Source organism: Falco peregrinus, chromosome 15, assembly GCF_023634155.1.
Source record: "Falco peregrinus isolate bFalPer1 chromosome 15, bFalPer1.pri, whole genome shotgun sequence".
Classification (NCBI taxonomy): Eukaryota; Metazoa; Chordata; class Aves; order Falconiformes; family Falconidae; genus Falco; species Falco peregrinus.
The window spans coordinates 6,004,065-6,025,314 of NC_073735.1; the positions used below are offsets into that span (position 1 = coordinate 6,004,065).

The window sequence follows — 21,250 nt, forward strand, 5'->3', positions numbered from 1 at the left end:
CTGAGCCGGACCGAACCGAGCCGCGCTGGGTCGGAACGAGCTGAGCCGGACCGAACCGAGCCGCGCTGGGTCGGACCGAGCTGAGCCGTGCTGGGTCAGACTGACCTGAGCCGAGCCGAGCTGAGCCGCGCTGGGTCGGACCGTGCTGAGCCGAGCCGAGCTGAGCCGTGCTGGGTCGGACCGCGCTGAGCCGAGCCGAGCTGAGCCGTGCTGGGTCGGACCGTGCTGGGTCGGACCGTGCTGAGCCGAGCCGAGCTGAGCCGTGCTGGGTCGGACCGCGCTGAGTCGGACCGTGCTGGGTCGGACCGCGCTGGGTCGGACCGTGCTGAGCCGAGCCAAGTTGTGCAGAGCCGAGCTCAGCAGAGCCGAGCCGAGCCGAGCCAGGATGCTGCGGTACCTGCTGAAGACGCTGCTGCAGATGAACCTGTTCGCCGACTCGCTGGGGGCCGAGGGCTCCAACTCCTCCCAGCTGCTGCTGGGCATCAACCGCAGCATCGCCGCGCTGCACCTCCCCGGCCTCGGCCCCGGCAACGGTACGTGCCCACGGGTCCCGCTGTCCCCGTGTCCCGCTGTCCTGGGGTCCTGGAATCCCGCTGTCCCCGTGGTCCCGCTATCCCCGTGTCCCGGGGCCCCCGTGTCCCTGTGTCCCCGCTGTCCCGGGATCCCTCTGTCCCGTCCCCGGGTCCACTGTTCCCGTGTCCCGCTATCCCGTGGTCTCGGGCTGCTGTTGTCCGGGTGTCCCACCATCCCGGTGTCCCACTGTCCTGGTGTCCCTGGTCCCGGTGTACTGGTGATGCTGGCAATAGCCGCAGTCCCTCAGCCCCAGCTGAGACCCCACCGGGACCAGCGCCGGGTTCCCAGACCGCAAACCGGGAGTGATTCCGTGTCCCGAGATAGTCCCCATGACCCCAAACCGGGACCGTCCCCAAATTTGGAACAACCCCATGTCTCCAAACCGGCCCCTAGACCCCAAACCAGGACCATCCCGGTGTCCCCAAGCCAGGTCTGTGTCCCCAGATCCTGAACCAGGAGCTAACCCCTGTTCCCAAACTGGCCAGTGTCCCTACACTGGCCCCCAGACCATGAACCAGGACTGACCCTGTGTCCCCAGATTGTCCCCACACCAATTCCCAGACTCGGAACCAGGACTACCCCCAAACTCCCTGTGGCTCCAAACCAACCCCCAGACCCTGAGCTGGGGGGACCCCAGTGTCCCTAAACCAGCCTGGTGTCCCCAAACCATCCCCATATCCCCGAGCTGGGATGGAGTGGGAGGGCAGAGGGGGACAGCCCGGGCCAGCTATGGGTACTCTGGGTGAGGGAGGGGGTGTCTGCCTGAATTTTAAGGCTTTTTGAGCTTTTCCTCTCTTTTTAGTCTGAACTTCCCTCTCCAGCTGTCTCAGGGTGTCCGATGACAGGGGGGGTGCCCCCAAACCCCCCCTGGGACCCCCTGCCCCAGCACAACCACCCAGGCACAGGAGGGGGCCTGGTCTGACCCCCTGGTCATCCCAATTAGCCACTGGGCCCAGCTGCGGCCCCTTTGCCCCCCGCTGTGCCCACCCCATCCCGCTGCTGCCCCACGGGGTACCCAGTACCCCGCAGCATCCCTCCTCGTCCCCATGGCAGCTGCATCCCATCCCCATGGCAACCCATCCCGCCTGCCCAGGGTGCCCCAAGTCGCAGCCATCCCCCTGCCACCCTGTGATGCTCAGGAGCTGGGCCAGGAGCAGGCAAAGGGCATGTGTGCATGCGTGTGTGCATGTGCAAATGGGGGGGCACGTGTGTGCAGTGGGCATGCATGTGCATGCGTGTGCATGTGTGGATATGCAGGGATGTGGGTGAGCACAGGCTTGTGCAACCCACATGAATGCGTGTGTGGATGTTCATGGATGTGCACACCCGTGTGCATGTGCAAATGCGTGTGCAAGTGCATGTCTGTGTGTGCATACGTGCCCCTGTGGGAATACACGTGTGTGTGCACCTCTGTGTGTGCATAGGTTCGTGCATGCACACCCCTGTGTGAATGCACACGTGTGCATGCATCTGCATGTCCATGTGCATGCAGGCATGCCCCTGCACAAATGCATGCATACACATGTGCACCTGCATGTGCATGTGTGTAAGTGCATGCACATGTGCAAATGCGTGCTGGTGCATACACACCTGCCTCCGCCTGGCAGCATGCTGGTTCATGCATGTGGGTGCATGTGCGTGCACACACGTGTGGGTGCAAGCTGCACGCGTGTGAATGCACATGCACGCCTGGGTGTGCGTTTGCATGTGCGTGTGCATGCAGCTGGTGTCTGGGACAGCAGTGACACTCAGTGACCACAGCCTGAACTGCAGTGCCAGCCGGGGGTGGCACTGGGGACACGGGTGGGCCATGCCATCCGGACCCAGCCAGTTAGACCCCAGCATTAATGAGTATTAATTATCCCAGCATTAATGAGCATTCATTAATTCCTGTGCCTTAACGGTGGGGATTTTCCTGAAACAACCCCACAGACCCAACATATTTTTTTAAACTTAAAATTAAGTGTTTTCTGTAACACCAGCACCGCTACAGAAAATCGTCACTTGCAGCTGATGGAAAAATCCCCTTTTTGGGTGAATTTAGCGCCAGTCCCATTTCCCCAGGAATGCCCAGTTGGAAAATGGGTAGAAAAGCGGCGCTACTGGGAGCAGAGCTGCTTTGGCCCCCTGTCCCCATCCCCTGGTGTGTCTGAGGCCTGACGCCCACCCAGTCCTGCTCCCACCCTGCGCTGGGGGGGGTGCACACAGCTGAGACCTGGCCACACTTCATCCCACCTCCTGCCCACCAAGCAAAGCAGGGGATGGTGCCCCAAAAACCCCAGCTGATGGAGGATGCTCACCCCCCACAAGGCCCCCCTCCCCACCTCCCTGGGAGCAAGGGGGGGCTAGTGGGGACACCCCCCCCCCCCCCTTACTTTTCCTGCAGGGTCCCACCCTCAGCTGGAGGACACAGCACCCCGTATTGTGGAGCATCCCACAGATCTCCTGGTCTCCAAGGGGGAACCGGCCACCTTGAGCTGCAAAGCTGAGGGGCGCCCATCCCCGGCAGTGGAGTGGTACAAAGATGGGGAGCGGGTGGAGACGGACCGGGAGGACCCCCGCTCTCACCGCACCCTCCTGCCGGGGGGGTCCCTCTTCTTCCTCCGCATCCTCCACGGCCGCCGGGGGAAGCCTGACGAGGGGGTCTATGTCTGCGTGGCCAGGAATTACCTGGGGGAGGCCACCAGCAGGAATGCCTCCCTGGAGGTGGCCGGTGAGTCCCTGGAGGGGGGACAATGGGGAGGTGCTGGGGTTGGGGGGGCGTTTTGGGTTGGGGGGGGGATTTGGGGGAGCTGGGGGAGTCTGGTGTCACCGCTGAGCCTACCACGTAGGCAGCTGTGGGGGTGAGGGGCTGCAAACCCCCCAGGCTGCTGGGTGAAAAGAGGTGAAAGGAAGTGAAAATAGAAGAAAAGGTGTGAAAAGAAATGAAAATAATTGAAAATAAGTGAAAAGAAATGAAAAGTAGTGAAAATCAGTATAAACAGATGAAAGTGAAAAGGAAAGAAGCACAAAGAAGTGAAAATAATTGAAAATCAATGCAAAGAAATGAAAATAAGTGAAAACTAATGAAATTAATCAGAAATACTTGAAAATTAATCAAAACAAATCAAAATCAATGAAAACACTGTCCCTGGTGCTCCCCCCAGCCCCCCCCCCCCCCCCAGCTTTGGCTGCTGGATGGCTCCGGGTGTCCCGCTGAGCCGCAGCTCAGGGTCAGACCCAGGACCGGGATGATGCCGGAGTTAAATCCAGACCAGGCTTAGACCGGGATGAGCGCTCAGCTCGGTCACCAGGGGTTATTCGGGGGGGACGGGGTAGGTTTGGGGGGGGTCACACCCTGCTTTGGGGGTCAGACCCAGGTCCTGCATTGCTAAGCTTTATTATCTCCATGGGGGGAAAGGGGGGGGATCCCCAGCACAAGGGGTGCAGGGGTGGGGAAACTGAGGCAGAGCTGACATCATGCCCCCCCCCCCCCCCCCCCCGCAGTGCTGCGGGATGATTTTCGGCAGCCCCCCGGGGACGTGGTGGTGGCGGCAGGTGAACCAGCTGTCCTGGAGTGCGTCCCCCCCCGTGGCCACCCTGAACCCAGTGTCTCCTGGAAGAAGAATGGTGCCCGGCTCAGCGACAAGGACGAGCGCCTGACGGTGAGGGATACATAGGGGGGGGTGGTCCCAAAATCTGGGTTGGGGGGTCTGAGCCCCCCACCCCGGTTGAGTGGGACTGCTCGGCAGATCCGCGGTGGGAAGCTGATGCTGGCCAGCACCCGCAAGAGCGACGCCGGCATCTACGTCTGCGTGGCCACCAACGTGGTGGGGGAGAGGGACAGCGAGCCGGCAGAGCTGGTGGTCTTCGGTGCGTGGGGACAGGGATGTCCTTTTTGGGGTGTTGTGGGTGGCTGCCATCCCGGCAGGACTGATGGCTGCTCCACAGAGCGCCCGGCGTTCGGCAAGAGGCCCCTCAACCAAGCGGTGCTGGTGGAGGGGACGGTGGAGTTTCCCTGCGAGGTGGTGGGGGACCCCCGGCCAGTGGCTCGCTGGCGCAAGGAGGAGGGCGAGATGCCACCGGGAAGGTAAGCGCTGGTGGCTGAGGGGCGGCTGGGTGGCGTCGCTGCCTGCTGGTCTGGTGTGCTCGTCGCATCCCGCATCCCCATGGCTGCAAGCATCCCCATCACATCCCATATCCCTGTTGCATCCTCCATCCCACATCCCCACTGCATCTCGCATCCTCGTTGCATCCTGCCTCCCCATTGCAGCCCCCATTTCCCTTGCATCCCAGACCCCCACTGTACCCACACCCCATCGTACCCACACTCCCAATGCATCCCACATCCTCATTGCACCCCGCATCCTCGTTGCATCCTGCCTTCCCATTGCAGCCCCATTTCCCTTGCATCCCCCACCCCCACTGCATCCCACATCCCCACTGCATCCCGCATCCTCGCTGCATCCTGCATCCCCATTGCAGCCCCCAATTCCCTTGCATCCCAGACCCCTGTCGTACCCCCACCCCCAACGTATCCCACATCCCCATCGCATCCCACCTCCCTGTGGCACCCTGCGCTCTCGTGGTGCCCCGGCACCCTGCCGGCGCCGCGGCCTCGTGGGGTTCCCCCCCAGGTGGGAGGTGCTGCCCAACAACACCCTGCGGATCAGCCGGCTGCGGGCGGAGGACGAGGGCACCTACACCTGCGTGGCCGACAACAGCGTGGGCAGGTCGGAGGCGTCAGGCACCCTCACTGTGCACGGTAAGGGGGGTGGTCCCTGAGGGAGCACCCATGGGTGCTGGCAAAGCAGCCAGGCAAGCCCTTCTCTTTCCCTGCGGTGTGGCAGTGCCCCCCCAGCTCGTTACCGGGCCCCGTGACCAGACTGTTGCCCCCGGCCAGAGCGTGACCTTCCAGTGCCAGAGCAAGGGCAACCCGCCGCCCGCCGTGTTTTGGCAGAAGGAGGGTAGCCAGGTCTGTCCCTGTCCTCATCCTTGCCCCTGTCCCCATCCCCATTCCTTCCGCATCCTTATTCCCATCTCATCTCATCCCATCCCAGTTCCCATCCTTGTCCCCATTCCATCCCTGTCCCAACTGCCATCTCTGTCCCAATTCCCATCCTTATCTTCAGTCCCCATCCTTGCCTGCATCCCATCCCAGTCTCAGTTCCCATCCCTGTTCCCATCCCATTCCTGTCCCTGTTTCCATCCCATTCCCATTCCTGTCCCAATTCCCATCCCTATCCCCATCACATTCCCATCTCTGTTCTGATTTCCATCCCATTCCCATTCCTGTCCCAATTCCTATCCTTGTGTCCATCCCATCCCAGTCCCAGTTCCCATCCCTGTCCCCATCCCATCGCTGTCCTCATTCCAGTCTCATCCCTGTCCCAATTCCCAACACCGCCCCCATCCCAATCCCCATCCTTGTCCCCATCCCATCCTTGTGTCCATATTCCCATCCCCATCCCACCCCAGTCCCCATCCCCATCCCATCTCAATTCCCACCCCATCCCCTGCCCCCCCCCTACTCAGCAGCCCTCTCGCCCCTCCCTCCCCCGCAGACCCTGCTGTTCCCTGGCCAGCCCCCACACCCCGCTGGCCGTTTCTTGGTCAGCCCCGGCGGTGCCATGACCATCACCGCCGTGCAGTCCGCCGATGCCGGCTACTACCTGTGCCAGGCCATCAGCGTGGCCGGCAGCGTGTTGGCCAAGGCGCGGCTGGACGTGGAAGAGGGTAAGTCCCATGCCGGCAGAGAACGGGCGCATTCAGTGCATGAGTGGCATCCATCCCATCGCTGAGGAATTCCTGGTTTTCCCCCCATTTGCGGTAGCTCTGGCTGAGCACCGGCCGCCGGTGATCCGCCGGGGTCCTGCTAACCAGACGGTGCTGCCGGTGGGGGCCACGGCGTGGCTTCCTTGCTGGGTGGGGGGCGGTGGCCCCCCGGTCAGCGTCGGGTGGCTGAAGGACGGGAGCACCCTGGTGGGTGCCCAGCCCCGCGCCAGCCTGCTGGAGAATGGCACCCTGCAAATCACCGGCCTCCGGGTGAGCCGGCCTGGAGCTGGGGCTCAGGGCACCCACCCTGGGACCACCCATGGTGGGGCACTGCAGGGGTGGGAGGGGCTCCTGGGGTGGGGAGGGGGGTGTGTGGGTGCTCAGGGTGGTGGGTGCCCAGGGCAGATGGGTGCAAAGGAAATTGGGTGCTCGGGGTGGTGGGTGCTCGGGGTGGTGGGTGCTCAGGGTGGTGAGTGCTCGGGGTGGTGGGTGCTCGGGGTGGTGGGTGCTCAGGGTGGTGGGTGCCCAGGGCAGGTGGGTGCTCGGGGTGGTAAGTACTGGGGGTAATGGGTGCAAAGGAGATGGGTGCTCAGGGTGGGGGGTCTTCAGGGTGGTGGGTGCATAGGGTGGCGGGTGCCAAGGTGACGGGTGCTCAGGGTGATGGGGCAGGAGCTCTTCCCCTCGCAGGTGACGGACTCTGGGCACTATGAGTGTGTGGCCACCAGCTCGGTGGGCGAGACACGCTGGGGCAGCTCCCTGGAGGTGCAAGGTGGGTCACGGGGACATCACTGCGCTGGAGATGACGTGGCATCGCGGACCACCCCACCCCAGATCTCCATGCACCTCCCTGCAGGCGATGGATCCAACCTCTCCCCACCTTCCCCCGAGCCCGGTGTTCTCCCTGGGCCACCCTCCACCCCTGTGGTCACCAACATCACCAAAAGCAGTGTCACCCTGAGCTGGAAAGGGAACAAGGACAGCAGTGCCACCGATGTCACCTCCTACATAGTGGAGGCTTTCAGGTATCACACCGGTGTCCTCTCTGGCTGCAGGGGTGACGTGGTGGCCTGGTGCCACCCCGCCACGGGTCACCCCTGTTCCCTGGCAGCCAGGCGGTGGGTGGCCCATGGCAGACAGTGGCAGCTGACGTGGAGGGTGAGACCCACACAGTGACCGGCCTCATCCCTGACACTGTCTACCTCTTCTCGGTGCGGGCAGTCAACTCCTACGGGCTCAGCGACCCCAGCGGCATCTCGGAGCCCGTGCGCACCCAAGGTGAGACCTGGCAGTGACACCAGTGGAGGTGTCCATGAACCCATCACCCTTGGGTGCAGCTCCTCTTGGTGATGTTGATGGGAGGTGCCCATGCACCCACCACCCTTGGGACCATCTCCGCTTGGTGACACCAATGGAGGTGCCCATGCACCCACCACTCTTGGGTGCATCCCTGCTTGGTGATGCTGATGGAGGTGCCCACACACCCAGAACCTTCGGGTGTATCCCCGCCCAGTGATGCCAGTGGAGGTTCCCATGGACCCACCATGGGAATGTAGCACCACCATGGCATCCCCACTTGGTGACACCAGTGGAGGTGCCCATGGCCCTCCACTCTCTCATGTTTTTGTCAGACGCCAGCCCCACGCAGCCAGGGCTGGACCCCGAGCAGGTGCAGCGGGAGCTGGCACAAGTGGCCGTGCACCTCCAGGAACCTGTGGTGCTGCCACCGGGTGCCGTCCGCCTCTCCTGGACTGTGAGTGCTGTGCTGCGCTGCCGGTACAGGGCTCCCAGTGCCGAGCATCCTCCCCATCCCACCCTCCCCTTGGGTCCCCAGGTGGAGCGCCAAGCACCCTTCCTTCAGGGCTACCGGGTGCTGTACCGGCGGCGTGGCGGGCGCTGGGAGGAGGCGCGGGCAGTGTGGGCACCAGGGGACCGGGGGGCCCTGCTCACTGACCTGCGCCGGGGCCAGGACTACGAGGTCAAGGTCCGACCCTACTTCCATCACCTCCATGGTCCTGACAGTGCCGTGCGTGCCTTGCGCACCCCCGAGGCAGGTGAGTGGGGATGAAGGGGATGGCAGAGGTCCCTGGGGACACCCTGGAGGTGAAATCCCACCTGTCCCTCCCCACAGCCCCCAGCGCTCCGCCGCGAGCTGTCAGTGTGGTTGGTAATGGCACCAGTGTCCGCATCTCGTGGCAGCCACCGCCACCAGCTGAGCAGAACGGCATCATCCGCGATTACCGGGTAATGGCAGGTGGTGGTGGGGACGTGGCGGGTCCCCTCTGTCCCCCCATGACACCATGTCATTGTGTTCCTATGGATGTCCCACATTGTTTCCCACACTCTCCCCCCCCTCGCCCCCCCCCCCGCCCCCCCCAGATTTGGTGCCTGGGCAACGAAAGCCGTTTCCACATCAACCAGAGCGTGGAGGGGACCGTGCTGGCGACGGTGCTGCAGGGACTGGTCCCCGGTGTCCCTTACCATGCCGAAGTCGCCGCTGCCACCGGTGCCGGTGTGGGTGCCCGCAGTGCCCCTGTCCCCATCCACATCGGTGAGTCCCTTGTCACCACTGCTGCACCCATGGGTGGGGGTGGCAGGGGTCACCTCAGTGCTGGGGACGGCTCCTCGGCACCCCTGCCGGTGTGTCCCCCTTCCCCATGTTGCTTGCAGCCCCCCCGGCAGAGCAGGATGCGGGGCCGGCGGGCGGGAGCAGCGTGGCCGAGCGTTTGGCCAAGGTGGCCAGGCGGCCGGCCTTCATCGCCGGTGTCGGCGGTGCCTGCTGGGTCATCCTCGCTGCCACTGCCGCTTGGCTCTACAGCCGCCGCCGCAGGAAGAAAGAGCTCAGCCACTTTGCCGGTATGGCGCGGGGTGCTCTCCCTGGGACCCCCCTCACCCTGGCACCCATTACCCCACCAGCCACCCACCACCTCTCTCTTTCCAGCATCCTTTGCCTATACACCCACTGGTAAGCCTATAGGTGCTGCGGGGACCCGGCACGGCCCCTCGCCGCCCTCACCCCCACCTCTTTCCGCAGTCACTTTCCCAGCTCCAGTGCGCGGCAGCCCCAGGTAACCCCCCGGTATCCCCACCACTCCCCGGGACCCCCAGGGCCAACCGGCAGCACCCCTCACCCTGTCTCCTTGCAGGGCAGCCGCTGCTGGGGGTTACCCGTGGCTGGCAGACGCGTGGCGCGGTGGCGGGGCAGCCGGTGCCACCACTGGCTTGGGGACCACTGAGAGATACTACAATGGTGAGGGATCATCACGGGAACGGGTGGCTTGGACTGGGGGGGTCACGGTCAGCCCTGATGGCACTGGCACCCTCTGCAGATGCCGGCATCACCCGTTACATCACCCAGACGGAGCAATTTGGGGCCGGGGCCAGCGAGGGTCCGGTTTACAGCACCATCGAGGCAGGCGGCGAGGAGCTCCGCACCTTCCCCCGTCCCTTCTCACAGCATGGGACCCCCTACCCTGGGGGGGGTCCCCAGCTGATGGATGCCCCAGCTCCTCAGGCACCCCGTGGCTGGGCCGAGCACGGTAGGGCGGTGGGATGGGTAGGGGACACACATGGGTGCCAGTGGTGCGGTCCCCTCCCCGCAGCCCCCCCCCCCCCCCCTCCAGCATCCTTCCTCACTGCAGGGGCCAAAGGGAAGAAGCTGGGGCAAGCGGTGAAACCGCCGGCTGTGAGCTGGACAGAGCTGCTGCCCCCCGCCACCTTCAGCCAGCGAGCTCAGCCAGTGCGCCCAGGAGGATGAGGAGGAAGAGGAGGAGGAAGAGGAAGATGCAGCCAGAGGGTGAGTGTGGGGGTCTGGGGGGACTGGGGCATGCTGGCCCCCAGCACCCACCCTACGGCCCCCACCCCGCAGGCTGGGGACGGAGGAGTGGTACCTTGGTGAGGATGTCCCCTGTGTCACCGCTGCATCCTCGCCCACCGCCTCCTCTGGCTGCCGGTCCACCGCCACCCTGACACCATCACCCTGTGCCACCGAGGACATCCCCCGCCTCCGCAACTTTGATAGCCCCCGCCTGCCCCGGTAGGAGATGGGCCTTGCTGGGCCCGGCTGTGCCATCAGGGTCTGGCTGTGCCATCAGGGTCTGGCTGTGCCATCAGGGTCTGGATGTCCCATTGGGGTCTGGATGTCCCACCATGGTCTGGGGATCCCCATTGTGATCCCACTGTGTTGTCACTATCCAGTCCGGCCGTGCCATCATGGTCTGACTGTGTCATTGGGGTCCAGATGTCTTATAGGGTTCCAGATGTCTCATTTGGGTCCAGATGTTCCATTGGGGTCTGGATGTCCCATCACAATCCAGCCATGCTGTCATGATCCAGCCCTACTCTGCTGTCAGGTCCAGCCGTGCCGTTGGGGTCTGGATGTTCCACTGGGGTCCGGATGTCCCACCATGCTCCAGATGTCCCTTCGTGGTCCATCCATGTTGTTACCATCCATCCCTGAGGTCCAGCTCTGCTCTGGCCATGCTGTCATGATCCACCTGTGACGCTGTGGGCTGGTCATGGCATAGCAATCCAGCTGTGCCGTCGTGATGCAGCTGTGCTGTCACCAGCTAGCTGGGACATTGCCATCCAGCTGTTCTGTCACGGCTCAGCTCTGCCACCGTCCAGCAGTGCTATTGCAATCCAGCTATGCTGCTGCAATGCTGGCATGCCACTGCAATCCAGCTGTGCCGTCAGGGGCCAGCTGTACCATTGCAATACAGCTGTGCAGTCACAGCCTAGCTGTGCTGTGATCCAGCTGTGCGGCTGTGATCGAGTTGAGCAGTTGTTATCCAGCTGTGTGCCGGCTGTGCCATTGTGAGCCAGCCGTGTCATGGCCAACCCTGCCATGCAGCTGTGATCCAGCTGTGGCCCTACCATCCAGCTGTGGTACTCTCACCCAGCCATGCCACTGCACTCATCCAGCTGCCCTGTGCAAGTCCAGCTGTGCAGGTGCAACCCAGCTGTGCCAGCACCACATGGTTACCCCCCACTCCAGCACAGCACGGCACTGGGGGGTTGTGCCGGCACTGTGGTGGCCACCAAGTCCCCCACCACACTGCCCCCAGCCTGGTTTCACCCTACACCCCCTCTTTGCCAGGAGACCCCCCCATGGTGCCGGCACCCCTCCGCAGGCACCCAGTCCCCCACTGAGTCCAGATGCTGGCGAGGGCCACCTGCCCCGAGCCCGCTGCCCCCCCAGCAGAGGTGAGCCCTGGGGGGCCATTTTGGGTAGGTGGGGGCTTCATCAGCTGGGGGGGTGCTGACACTGCCGTCACCTCCAGGCAAAACCCGTGGGGAGACCCCAAAAAGTCACCCGAAGCCCAAATGCAGCCGCTACCGCCGGGAAAAGCAGCTGGGAGGTGAGTGTGGGGGGAAAATGTGGGGGTCCGGGGTGGGGTGTCCATGGTGGACTTAGCCCTCTCCTTCCTCTCTGCCACAGACCTGCCGCCACCACCGCTGCCACCACCGGGTGAGACCCCCGGCCCCTCACCAGAGCGGGATCCAAGCGGGGCCGAGCGCAAGGTCACCCATCGCCCACCCCGCAGTGGTAAGCCAGAGCTGCTGACCCCGTGCCAGAGGGGTTGGGGGGGTGTCACTGCTGAACCCCAGCCTTGTCCCCTCCCTTGCAGACGAGGTTGTCCCCTATGGCAAACCCTCCTGCCTGCCCCGCGGGCAGGTGTCCGGCAGCTGCTCCACGACGGGCAGCGTCTCGTCCCGTGGCTCCACCAGCTCGCGCGGCCACGGCTCAGGGCGCAGCCGGACACCAGGGGACCGCGGTGAAGGGACCGGCCATCGCCGCCGCCCGGGTCCCCCATTTCCCTGCCCGTTGCAGGAGAAACGATAAAGCAGAGGACGAGCTGGTGGCAGGGTTGGGGACACGGGGATGGGGACATGGGGGGGATGGGAGGGATGCTTTTTAATTTCTGAGTGGCACCAAATAGGGTTGCACAGAGCCAGCAGCCCGTGGGCAGCAGCGTGAGGGGGGAACAAGGATGCTCGTGGTGGGACAAGGACAGTCACCTTGGGGGGGACAAAGATGCTCAGGAGGGGTGAGGAGCCTGGAGACAAGGACAATTGGGAGAGACGAGGATGCTTGAAGGAGGATGAGGATGCTTGTGGAGACCAGGGACAGTCGCGACAGATGAGGATGCTGGGGAGGGATGAGGAGGATGCTCAGGGAAGGACAAGGATCCTGGGGACAAGGACATTTGGGAGGGATGAGGATGCTGGGGAGGGACAAGGACAGTCACTGGGGAGGGGGAAGGATGCTGGGGAGGCATGAGGAGGGTGCTTAGGCAGGACAGGGACCCTGGGACAAGGACAATTGGGAGGGCCAAGGACACTGGGGAGGACCAAGGGTGGCCTGGAGGGATGAGGATGCTTGGAAGGGATGACATTTGTGGGGACAAGCATACATGGGAGGGACAAGGACACTGCAGAGGGATGAGGATGTGGGGGAGGGACAAGGAAGGTTGGGGGGGATGAGGACACTGCAGAAGGATGAGGATGCCCAGGGGCTGAGGATCACTGCAGGGAAGAGGACACTTGGGAAAGACAAGGTTACTTGGGAGGGACAAGGACAGTAGGGAGGGATGAGGAGGATGGTCACAGGGGGATGAGGATGGTAGGGAGGGACGAGGAGACTGGGGGGGTGAGGACAGTTGAGGAAGGATAAGGATACTCAGGAGGGATGAGAATGATTAGGAGGAATAAGGACACTCGGAAAGGGCACAAGGTTGTTCAGGAGGGACAAGGTGGCTTAGGAGGGATGAGGACAGCTGGGAGGGCCAGGGGTGGTTGAGGTGGGACAGGGATGCTGAGGAAGGATGAGGACAGTCAGGAGGAATGAGAACAGTCAGCGGGGATGAGGACGGTCAAGGGGACAATGACCCTGGGGAAGGACAGGGACACTTGGAATGGACAACAGTGTTTGGGTTGGACAAGGATGGCTGGGGGGACGAGGATGCTGGGGAAGAAGGACGCTGGGAAGGGATGGGGAGACTTGGGGAGGACAAGGAAGCTGGAGAAGGAGGGACACCCGCCCATCTTGGTGCCACCTACCCTTTGTGGGTGGCTTTTGCTAGCAAAGAGCCCCTTTTTGGGGAACCGCTTAATAAAGCTGGATTTTAGCCGAGCCAAGGGGACTCTGGCTTTGCTGTGTCCTACACCCTGGGGACCGCCACGCTTCTGTCCCTCCTGTCCCTGGCTCGCCACTTGCCCTGGCCCAGGGGCTGCCACTCTCAGACCTGTGGCCACCTGGAAAGAAAAGCACATTTTTCAGCACCACACAACAGATGACACCCTGCACCGCCCCCGGTGCCCATCACCCCAGTGTCAGGGCACCTCTCACCATGCTGTGGGATGCCCATGGCCGCCTCTGTCCTCACTCTCCGTGGGACCCCTAGCACTGTCCCCCAGTCCCAGGGGGGGATGGGGACCCCAGGTGAGAAGACCCCCTCCAAGGGTGATGGTGGTGGTGAGGGACCTGCTGGGGAGAAGGCAGGAGATGGTGGCATCACTGTGGTGTCATGATGGGGCCACCTTCCCCAAGGAGGTGATGATACTCGGGGTCAGAGGGGGGGTCTGGGGACCCTTCGCTCACCCCCGTAGGCTCCATCGGTGTCCTCGAGGCCAAAGCAGAGGCCATCAACGGCCACAGCCAGCGCCCGGGCGAAGCTGGCGTCCAGGAGGAAGGAGCCATCGCAGGAGCTCACTAAGCTGCAGCGGGCGCTGGCGAAGTTGTCCTCTGAGACAGACCCCCAGCCGTTCAGCAAGGACCCCTCTGGCGAGCCCCGTGTTGCTGGCTGCTCTTCCTCCTCCTCCTCCTCCTCCTCCCCCAGCTCAGAGGCTGGTGGCCCATAGATATAGCCATATGTGTGCAGTGGCGAGAAGGACCGTGATGTCGTTGGTGCTGGGGGGCTGTGGGGGACACGGCAAGGACACTGCTGGCACCGGGGGATGCTACCACCATGGAGGTGTCCCAGGGGAACAGGGCATACCTGGGGCAGGTGGTGTTCTGGTCCATCTCCAGATCCTCAGCCACCCGCTGCTGCGTGAGGACCCCATCACTGAATGCTGGCGAGAGGCGCCCGGGAAGCGGGGATGTGTCCCTTGGGTGCTTGGTGGCTGGGGACATGTCCTTGAGGTACCTGGTGGCCAGAAACATGTTCCTTAGGTGCCTGGTCACCAGTGATGGGTCCCTGAGGTGCCTGGTGTCTAGGAACATGTCCTTCTGGGTGACCAGGGGCATGTCCTTGAGGTACCTGTTGCCCAAGAACATGTCCCTCTGGTGACCAGTGACTGGGGACATATCTTCAGAGTGCCTGGTGCCTGGAGATGTGTCCCTTGGGTGCCTGGTGGCTGGAGGTGTGTCCTTGGGATGCCTCATGTCCGGTGATGTGTCCTCAGGATACCTGGTGATAAGGAACATATCTCTTGGGTGCCTGGTCACTGGTGATTGGTTCCTGGGGCACCTGGTGGCCTGGGACACATCCTTGTGGTACCTGCTGACCAGGGACATGTCCCTGGGGTACCTGCTGCCCAAGAATGTGTCCTTGCGGTGACCAGGGATTGGAGACATCTCCTCAGGGTTCCTGGTGCCAGGAGATGTGTCCCTTGGGTGCCTGGTGGTGGGGGATGTGTCCTTGGGATGCCTGGTGACTGGTGACATGTCCTTTGGGTGTCTGGTGGCCAGAAATGTGTCCCTTGGGTGCCTGGTCACTGGTGATGCGTCCCTGGAGTACCTGGTGGATGGGGACATGTCCTTGGGGTATCTGGTGCCCAAGAACTTGTTCCTGCAGTGCCCGGGGACTGGGGACATCTCCTCAGGGTGCCTGGTGCCTGGGGATGTGTCCCTGGGGGGGGCAGTGGCTGAAAATTTATCCATGGGATGCCTGGTGACTGGTGACATGTCTCCGGGGTACCTGCTGGACAGGAACACGTCCCTTGGGTGCCTGGTCACCAGTGATAGGTCCCTGGGGTGCCTGGTGGCCAGAGACACGTCCTTGCAGTACCTGGTGGCCAGGAACTTGTCCCTCTGGTGCCCAGTGGCTGGGGACTTCTCCCTGGGGAGCCTGGTGACTGGAGAGGTGTTCCCACTGGCTGGGGACGTGTCATCAGGGTGCCTGGTGGCTGGTGACATGTCCCTCTGGCACTTGGTCACTGGTGATGCATCCCTAGATTGCCTGGTGACCACAGACATGTCCCTGGGGCAGCTGGTGACCAGGGATGTGTCCTCAGGGTGCTTGGTGGCCAAGGCTGTGTCGCTTTGGTGCCTGGTGGCTGGTGATGGGTCCTTGGAGTGCCTGGTGGCCTGTGACATGTCCCTGGGATGCCTGGTGACTGGTGACGCATCCCTGGGGCTCTCAGTGACCGGGGATGTGTCCCTGGGGTGCTGAGAGGCTGGAGACATGTCCCTGGGGATCCCAGTGACTGGGAACATGTCCTTGGGGCGCCTGGTGACCGGGGATATGTCCCTGGGGCACACAGTGGCTGGGGACCTGCAGGTGCAAGGGACACGGTGGCTTTTGCATCACAGGGTTGGGGTGCAGGGCACACATCCGTGTCCCCAGAGTGGGGACACCCAGACTCACCGGGTCACTGGTGGGTGCCAGGCATGGGGTGGTCTTGGGGGTGTCGCTGGTGATCTGGTGACACTGGAGGCCAGAGAGGCACTGCCCCGTCGCGGCTTTGGGGAGCTGAAGACTGGCAGCTGCTGCCGGTCCCCTCCAGCCATCATGACAGTGGCAGTGTCACCATCATGTCCCCTTTGCTGAGGCCACCCAGCTGCCAGCCCAAAATCCGTCCCCCACTCGCCTCCACTTCCAGTGACAGGGATGTGGCCAGGGCCACCCGTGAGCAGCGGGGTGCTGTGCACTTGATGCAGCTCTGCGCAGGGGAGGGTGGACACAGCACCATGAGCCACCTCCCTGGTGTCCCCTGTGTCCCCCCATGTCTCCCCCGTACCCACCTCTCTTGCAGATGTGCTCCCAGGGTGCTGGGTTCGGGGTGCTGGGTGAGGTGCACACTCCGGGGTGCCCCCCACCACAGCATCCCGTGTCCCCAGGGGGCAGTGGGTGCCCCCCACGGAGGGTGCTGCGTGTGGGGGGCGTGGGAGGGCTGAGGCTTGGTGGCTCCAAGGACAGGGCTGGAAGGGTGAGAGAGGTCAAGGCACCCATGGGTGCTAAGCTGGGTGTCCCTTGTCCCCTCTATTCTTCTCTCGGTCCCCAGGTCCCTGCTACCTGCAAAGAGGCAATGGGGGGCACCCAGGGTGGGGGTCCCATGGCACCAGGGCATCCCAGGCATAGGGTGGGAGTATGGGGTACCTTTTGCTGATCCCACAGCACTCTGTGAGGGTCTTACGCACTGGATGGGGGTCCCATGGTGTCATATGTGGGTCTCATTGGGATGGGTGGGGGTCCCATGGCACTGGGTGGGGATCCCACAGCATCACGTGAAGGTCTTATTGGGATGGGTGGGGGTCCCATGGCACTGGGTAGGGTCCCATGGCATCATGTGAGAGTCTCATTGGGATGGGTAGGGGTCCCATGGCACCGGGTGGGGGTCCCAGCCCTGGGGCTCTCTGGAGGGATCAGCGGTCCCTTGGCACTGGGTGGGGGTCCCACAGCATCATGTGAGGGTCTCATTGGCATGGGTGGGGGTTCCATGGCACCGGGTGGGGGTCCCAGCCCTGGGGCTCACTGGAGGGGTGGGGGTCCCTGCCATCGCTGCCCAGGAGCCGGCTGCTGAGGCTGCTGCTGCTGCTGAGGTTTTGGGGTGCACAGCCAGGTTTCCAGGGACCACTGAGCCACGGTGAGTCACCAGCCACCAGCCTGTGGGGTGAGGCATCCCGTCAGGGCATCCCATCCCCACCATTCTGGGGACCCCCCGCCGTGTTCCCCACTCCATGGCCACTCACCTGCGGCGAGCCGCAGCATCCTGCCTGGCACGGCGCTGGCAGAGGAGGAGGAGGAGGGCGAGCAAGGCCAACCAGAGCAATGAGCCGGCAGCTGCGATGACGACGGGCTGCCGCATCACCCGGGCCACCCTGGTGCTCCCCGCTGTCAGCCCTGCAACGGTCCCACCAGTGTCACCCCTGTGCCATCCCTCTGACCCCCACCTGCACCCCACCTCACGCCCCGTCCCCTACCCAGGATGCTGCAGGTGGCATTGCTGGGGACCCCCAGTCCCGCGCTGTTGAAAGCCGCCACCTGGACGCAGAATTCGGCCCCAGGGCTTGGGAGGAGGGTTTCCAGGTAGTGGGTGCCTCCGTCCACTGTCCTGTTCATGGGGTGTTGCCAGCCCTCACCCATGGACCAGACCTGGCAGGCACCGAGAGGATGGGCTCCCTTAGATTAACCCCCTTGATGGGCCCCCATTGATGTGTCCCTCTTGGATGGATCCTCTTGGATGAATCCCCTTGATGGACCCCTTTGGATGAGCTCCCTTGCATGAATGCTGCCAGAATGGATGCCCTGGGATCGACCTCCACCTTGGCTGGCCCCTTTGGATGAACCCCTGTTGAGATCCCCCCTTGGATTGACCCCTTGGATGGATCCCCCCTTGGATGGCCACCCTTGGATAGATCCCCACCTTTGACAGACTCTCTTCTTGGATGGATCCCCCTTAGACAGACCCCTGGGATGGGACCTCAGAGCCCCCCAGCCCCGCCCCGTCACCCCAAACCTTGTAGCCCTGGATGATGCCATTGTGGGCCTCAGGAGGAGGCGGCTCCCAGCTCACAACCACGGTGCCGTTCCCCGTCTCAGCCTGGCCCAGGGTGACGTGCTGGGGTGCCGCGCTTGGCACTGCCAAAAACAGGGGTGCTGAGACACCTGGGACACCCAGCCAACCCCCCATCCTCCACCTGGACATCCCTGGAGACACCCAATGCCCAACGCACCTTCCTCGGGTATCCAGAGGTGCCTGCTGTTGCTGTCCAAGCCCTGGGTCCCTCCAATGTAGGGTCGGACCTTGAACTCATACTTGTAGCCCCTGCGGAGCGCAGGGATGATGGCGCTGAGCTCCCTGCCTGCGTCATGTTGGATCCAGGAGGAGCTGGCAGGGAGCAGGCAGCGGTACAGCACCATGTAGCCCACCGGCACCGGCGCTGGCACCAGCATCTGAAGAGGATGGGAAAGATTATGAGTCATGGTGGGACCTGGGGACGTGGCTCCAGCCTCACCGCTGTGTCCCATCCCACCCCTTCAGTGGGGCCATCCTGGCATCAGACCAACCCGCCAGCGGAGCCGGACAGCGGCGGTGAGCAGCGCGGTGCCGTTGTCCAGGTGCAGCCGCACGGCCAGCAGGTCCCACGGTGCAGCCTCCCGCCGGCCCGTCGGCAGCCGGTCTGTGGGGCAGAGGGATGCTAACAGCAGTGCCGGGCAGGAGCGGGGTCCTCTGGTGCCTGCCCACGCGCTCACTTCAGACACCCATGCCTGGAGACCCTGATGTCTCCCTGGATGGACCCACTCAAATGGACTCCTTGGATGGACCCCTTATGGATGGAACCCCTTTGGACAGACACCTTTTGATGGGTCTGTCTTGGATGGACTGTCTTTGATGGACCCCATGATAGACCCCTACTGATGCATCCCTCTTAGATTCACCCTTTTCATGGATATTTATTTCTTCTTCAATCCCCCTTTAATGGACCCCTCACCCTGGACAGACCCCCTTAAATGGATCCTGCTGGAGGAACCCGCTTGGGTGGATCCCCTTTAAATGGACTTTCTTAAATGGATCCTCTTGGCTGGACCCCAACTGGATGCATCCCTTTAGGTGGATCCCCTTACATGGACATGCTTGGATGGATGCTTTAAGATGGACCTCCTGAGATGGCCTCCCCTTCAGAAGTACTTTGATGGACCCTCCTTGAGTGGACCCCGTTAGATGACTCAATTGGATGGACCCTTTTTTGGTGAACCCCCTTGAACAGACCTTCTTGATGCCCTTGGATGAACCCCCATGGATGGACTCCCCTTGGATGGACCCCTCTTGGACAGACTCCCCTTGGATGAACCCCATTAGATGGATGCCCTTGCATGGACCCCCAGATGGCCCTGGGTGCCCATGATGGTAGAGGTCACAGAGGTCCCACCACTGACCCTCCACGCGGAGGAGGGTGGTGGCGGCGGCAGTGCCCAGCTGGCTCTGTGCTGTACACACGTAGGTGCCGGCATCGGCGGGTGTCACGGCGTAGAGGCGCAAAGTGTGTTCCACATCCACCTCGTGCCTGTGGGTCACCAGCTCTCCATCAGCCCCATCCCCACCCTGGGGATGGGACACATCCACCCTGCCACCACCTACCTGCCCCAAGGCAGGTCCCCATGTTCCTTGTGCCACTGCACCCGCGGCACTGGGTCACCTTGGGCACTGCAGCCCAGCTCCACGGTGCTGCCGGCCACCGCCATGGCATCGCTCGGGTGCCGCACGATGGTTGGCTTCTCTGCAGGGCGACATCGAGGATGTGGCACCAAGGTTGGCCATGACATGTCCACCACCCATGGGAGACCCTTGGCTTACCCAGGACGGAGACATGGGCACCCCGGCTCTCCCTCTTGCCCGCCGCGTTGGACGCCACACAGATGTAGACCCCGGAGTCACTCCGTCGCGCCGGTGCCACCCGCAGCTTCCCGTTGGTGACCACATACCTGTCACCCGCCAAGTCCAAGGTCACCCCATCCTTCTTCCAGGTGACGTGGGGTTCAGGGTGCCCCGACGGGGGGACACAATCCAGCTCCAATGATTGGCCCACTGTGGCCACCAAATCACCCGGCTGCAGGCGGAAATTGTCCCGCAGCACTGTGGTGGGGAGGGGACACCATGGGTGGGGGGGGACACACCATGGCAGGGGGGGGGAATACACAGGATTCTTTGGGGTCCCCCCACCCATATCATCCCCACAGGGTGTCCTTACCAGCTGTGGTTTGGGGTGCTGTGGCCACGCCGGGGGGGGTGGCAGCCTGTGGGGTGACAAGGAGGCGGTGGGGGTGCTGGTGGGTGCACCGAGTGGGCACGGTCTCAGCCCCCATGGGTGAGGTCGGCAGAATTAAGGGTGTTGCCCCCCACCCACCCTGGGGGGCACACTCACCTCCCCGGCGCAGCGCGGCGAGGCAGAGCCCCAAGCCCAGCGCCAGTGTCCAGCTGCCCGCCATGCCGGCCCCAGCCAGCCTTCCCACTTCCTCCAGAAATCCCAGTCCCTCCCCGCCAGCACAGGGGCCGGATCCAGCTCCGGATGGGGGGGACAATAGCCGGACGCGGGGGCTGGGAAGTGCCGGAGGGGGGGGAGTGGATGCAAAGAGCTCAGCCAAGCCATGGCGGAGGGAACGCCCAGGCATGATGGCACTGGCAGCACCTGGAGGCAGTGGGGTTGGGGATGCCAGTGGTTAATGAGCTTAATTAGTCAGAAGAAATTCCTCCCCCCCAGCCCCCGCCCCCAGCATCTTCAATTCAAGATGAATTAAGAAGACACAAGCTCTCAGCTGGGAACACCATCAGTAGGGACCAGAGTGAACGGCCCAGGGTCTCCCAGGCTCTGCGAGCTCAAATTTGGGTGCCAGCCAGGTGCGTTGAGCTTGTCCAGTCTCAGCTGTCACCCACCTCTCGTGTCGCCCTACCCCGGGAGGGGCCACCCTGTCCCACAAAGACACCCAAGGGTGCTGTCACCGGCCGGGTAGTACGTTTAGTTTATTGGTTAGTAGCGCACCCTGAGCACCCCGGGGTGCCCCAGCACCCACCCCGGGTGCCCCGGGGCCTGGCTCGTTTGGCCGGCCGCTCTCCGGTTTTCATCCTAAACCTATTTCCCGGGAAGGCCTGGGGGAGAGGCAATGGTGCGCGCCCCCAAAACGGGGGATTTTCACAGAAAATCCAGGCGCGGCGGAGGGGCAGCGCTCAGGCCAGGGGGTCGAGCCCACGTTGAGGGGAC

At 63.3% G+C, this 21,250-nt stretch overlaps 2 protein-coding genes across 2 annotated transcripts; one reads left to right on the forward strand and one right to left on the reverse strand.

The window, feature by feature from the left end:
- The first annotated feature begins 385 nt into the window (after positions 1–385).
- Positions 386–13,305, forward strand: ROBO3 (roundabout guidance receptor 3). Its single transcript, XM_055819493.1, is given in 24 exon segments — positions 386–533; positions 2,960–3,286; positions 4,060–4,217; positions 4,305–4,425; positions 4,504–4,642; positions 5,190–5,326; positions 5,403–5,527; positions 6,117–6,288; positions 6,386–6,597; positions 7,015–7,349; positions 7,436–7,612; positions 7,963–8,077; positions 8,159–8,378; positions 8,456–8,568; positions 8,704–8,875; positions 8,995–9,180; positions 9,266–9,392; positions 9,471–9,574; positions 9,654–10,030; positions 10,032–10,360; positions 10,522–10,576; positions 11,558–11,684; positions 11,765–11,872; positions 11,955–13,305. Coding segments are annotated over 24 exon segments (4,299 nt in total). The 3' UTR covers positions 12,170–13,305.
- On the reverse strand, positions 12,223–20,495 carry ROBO4 (roundabout guidance receptor 4). The gene is given in 19 exon segments (XM_055819405.1): positions 12,223–13,581; positions 13,676–13,810; positions 13,928–14,244; positions 14,325–14,474; positions 14,589–15,824; positions 15,918–16,212; positions 16,295–16,471; positions 17,026–17,156; positions 17,243–17,393; positions 17,474–17,645; positions 18,010–18,131; positions 18,227–18,446; positions 18,561–18,673; positions 19,431–19,558; positions 19,633–19,771; positions 19,849–20,127; positions 20,243–20,279; positions 20,281–20,288; positions 20,417–20,495. Coding segments are annotated over 19 exon segments (4,020 nt in total). The 5' UTR covers positions 20,481–20,495; the 3' UTR covers positions 12,223–13,435.
- Positions 20,496–21,250: the final 755 nt, after the last annotated feature.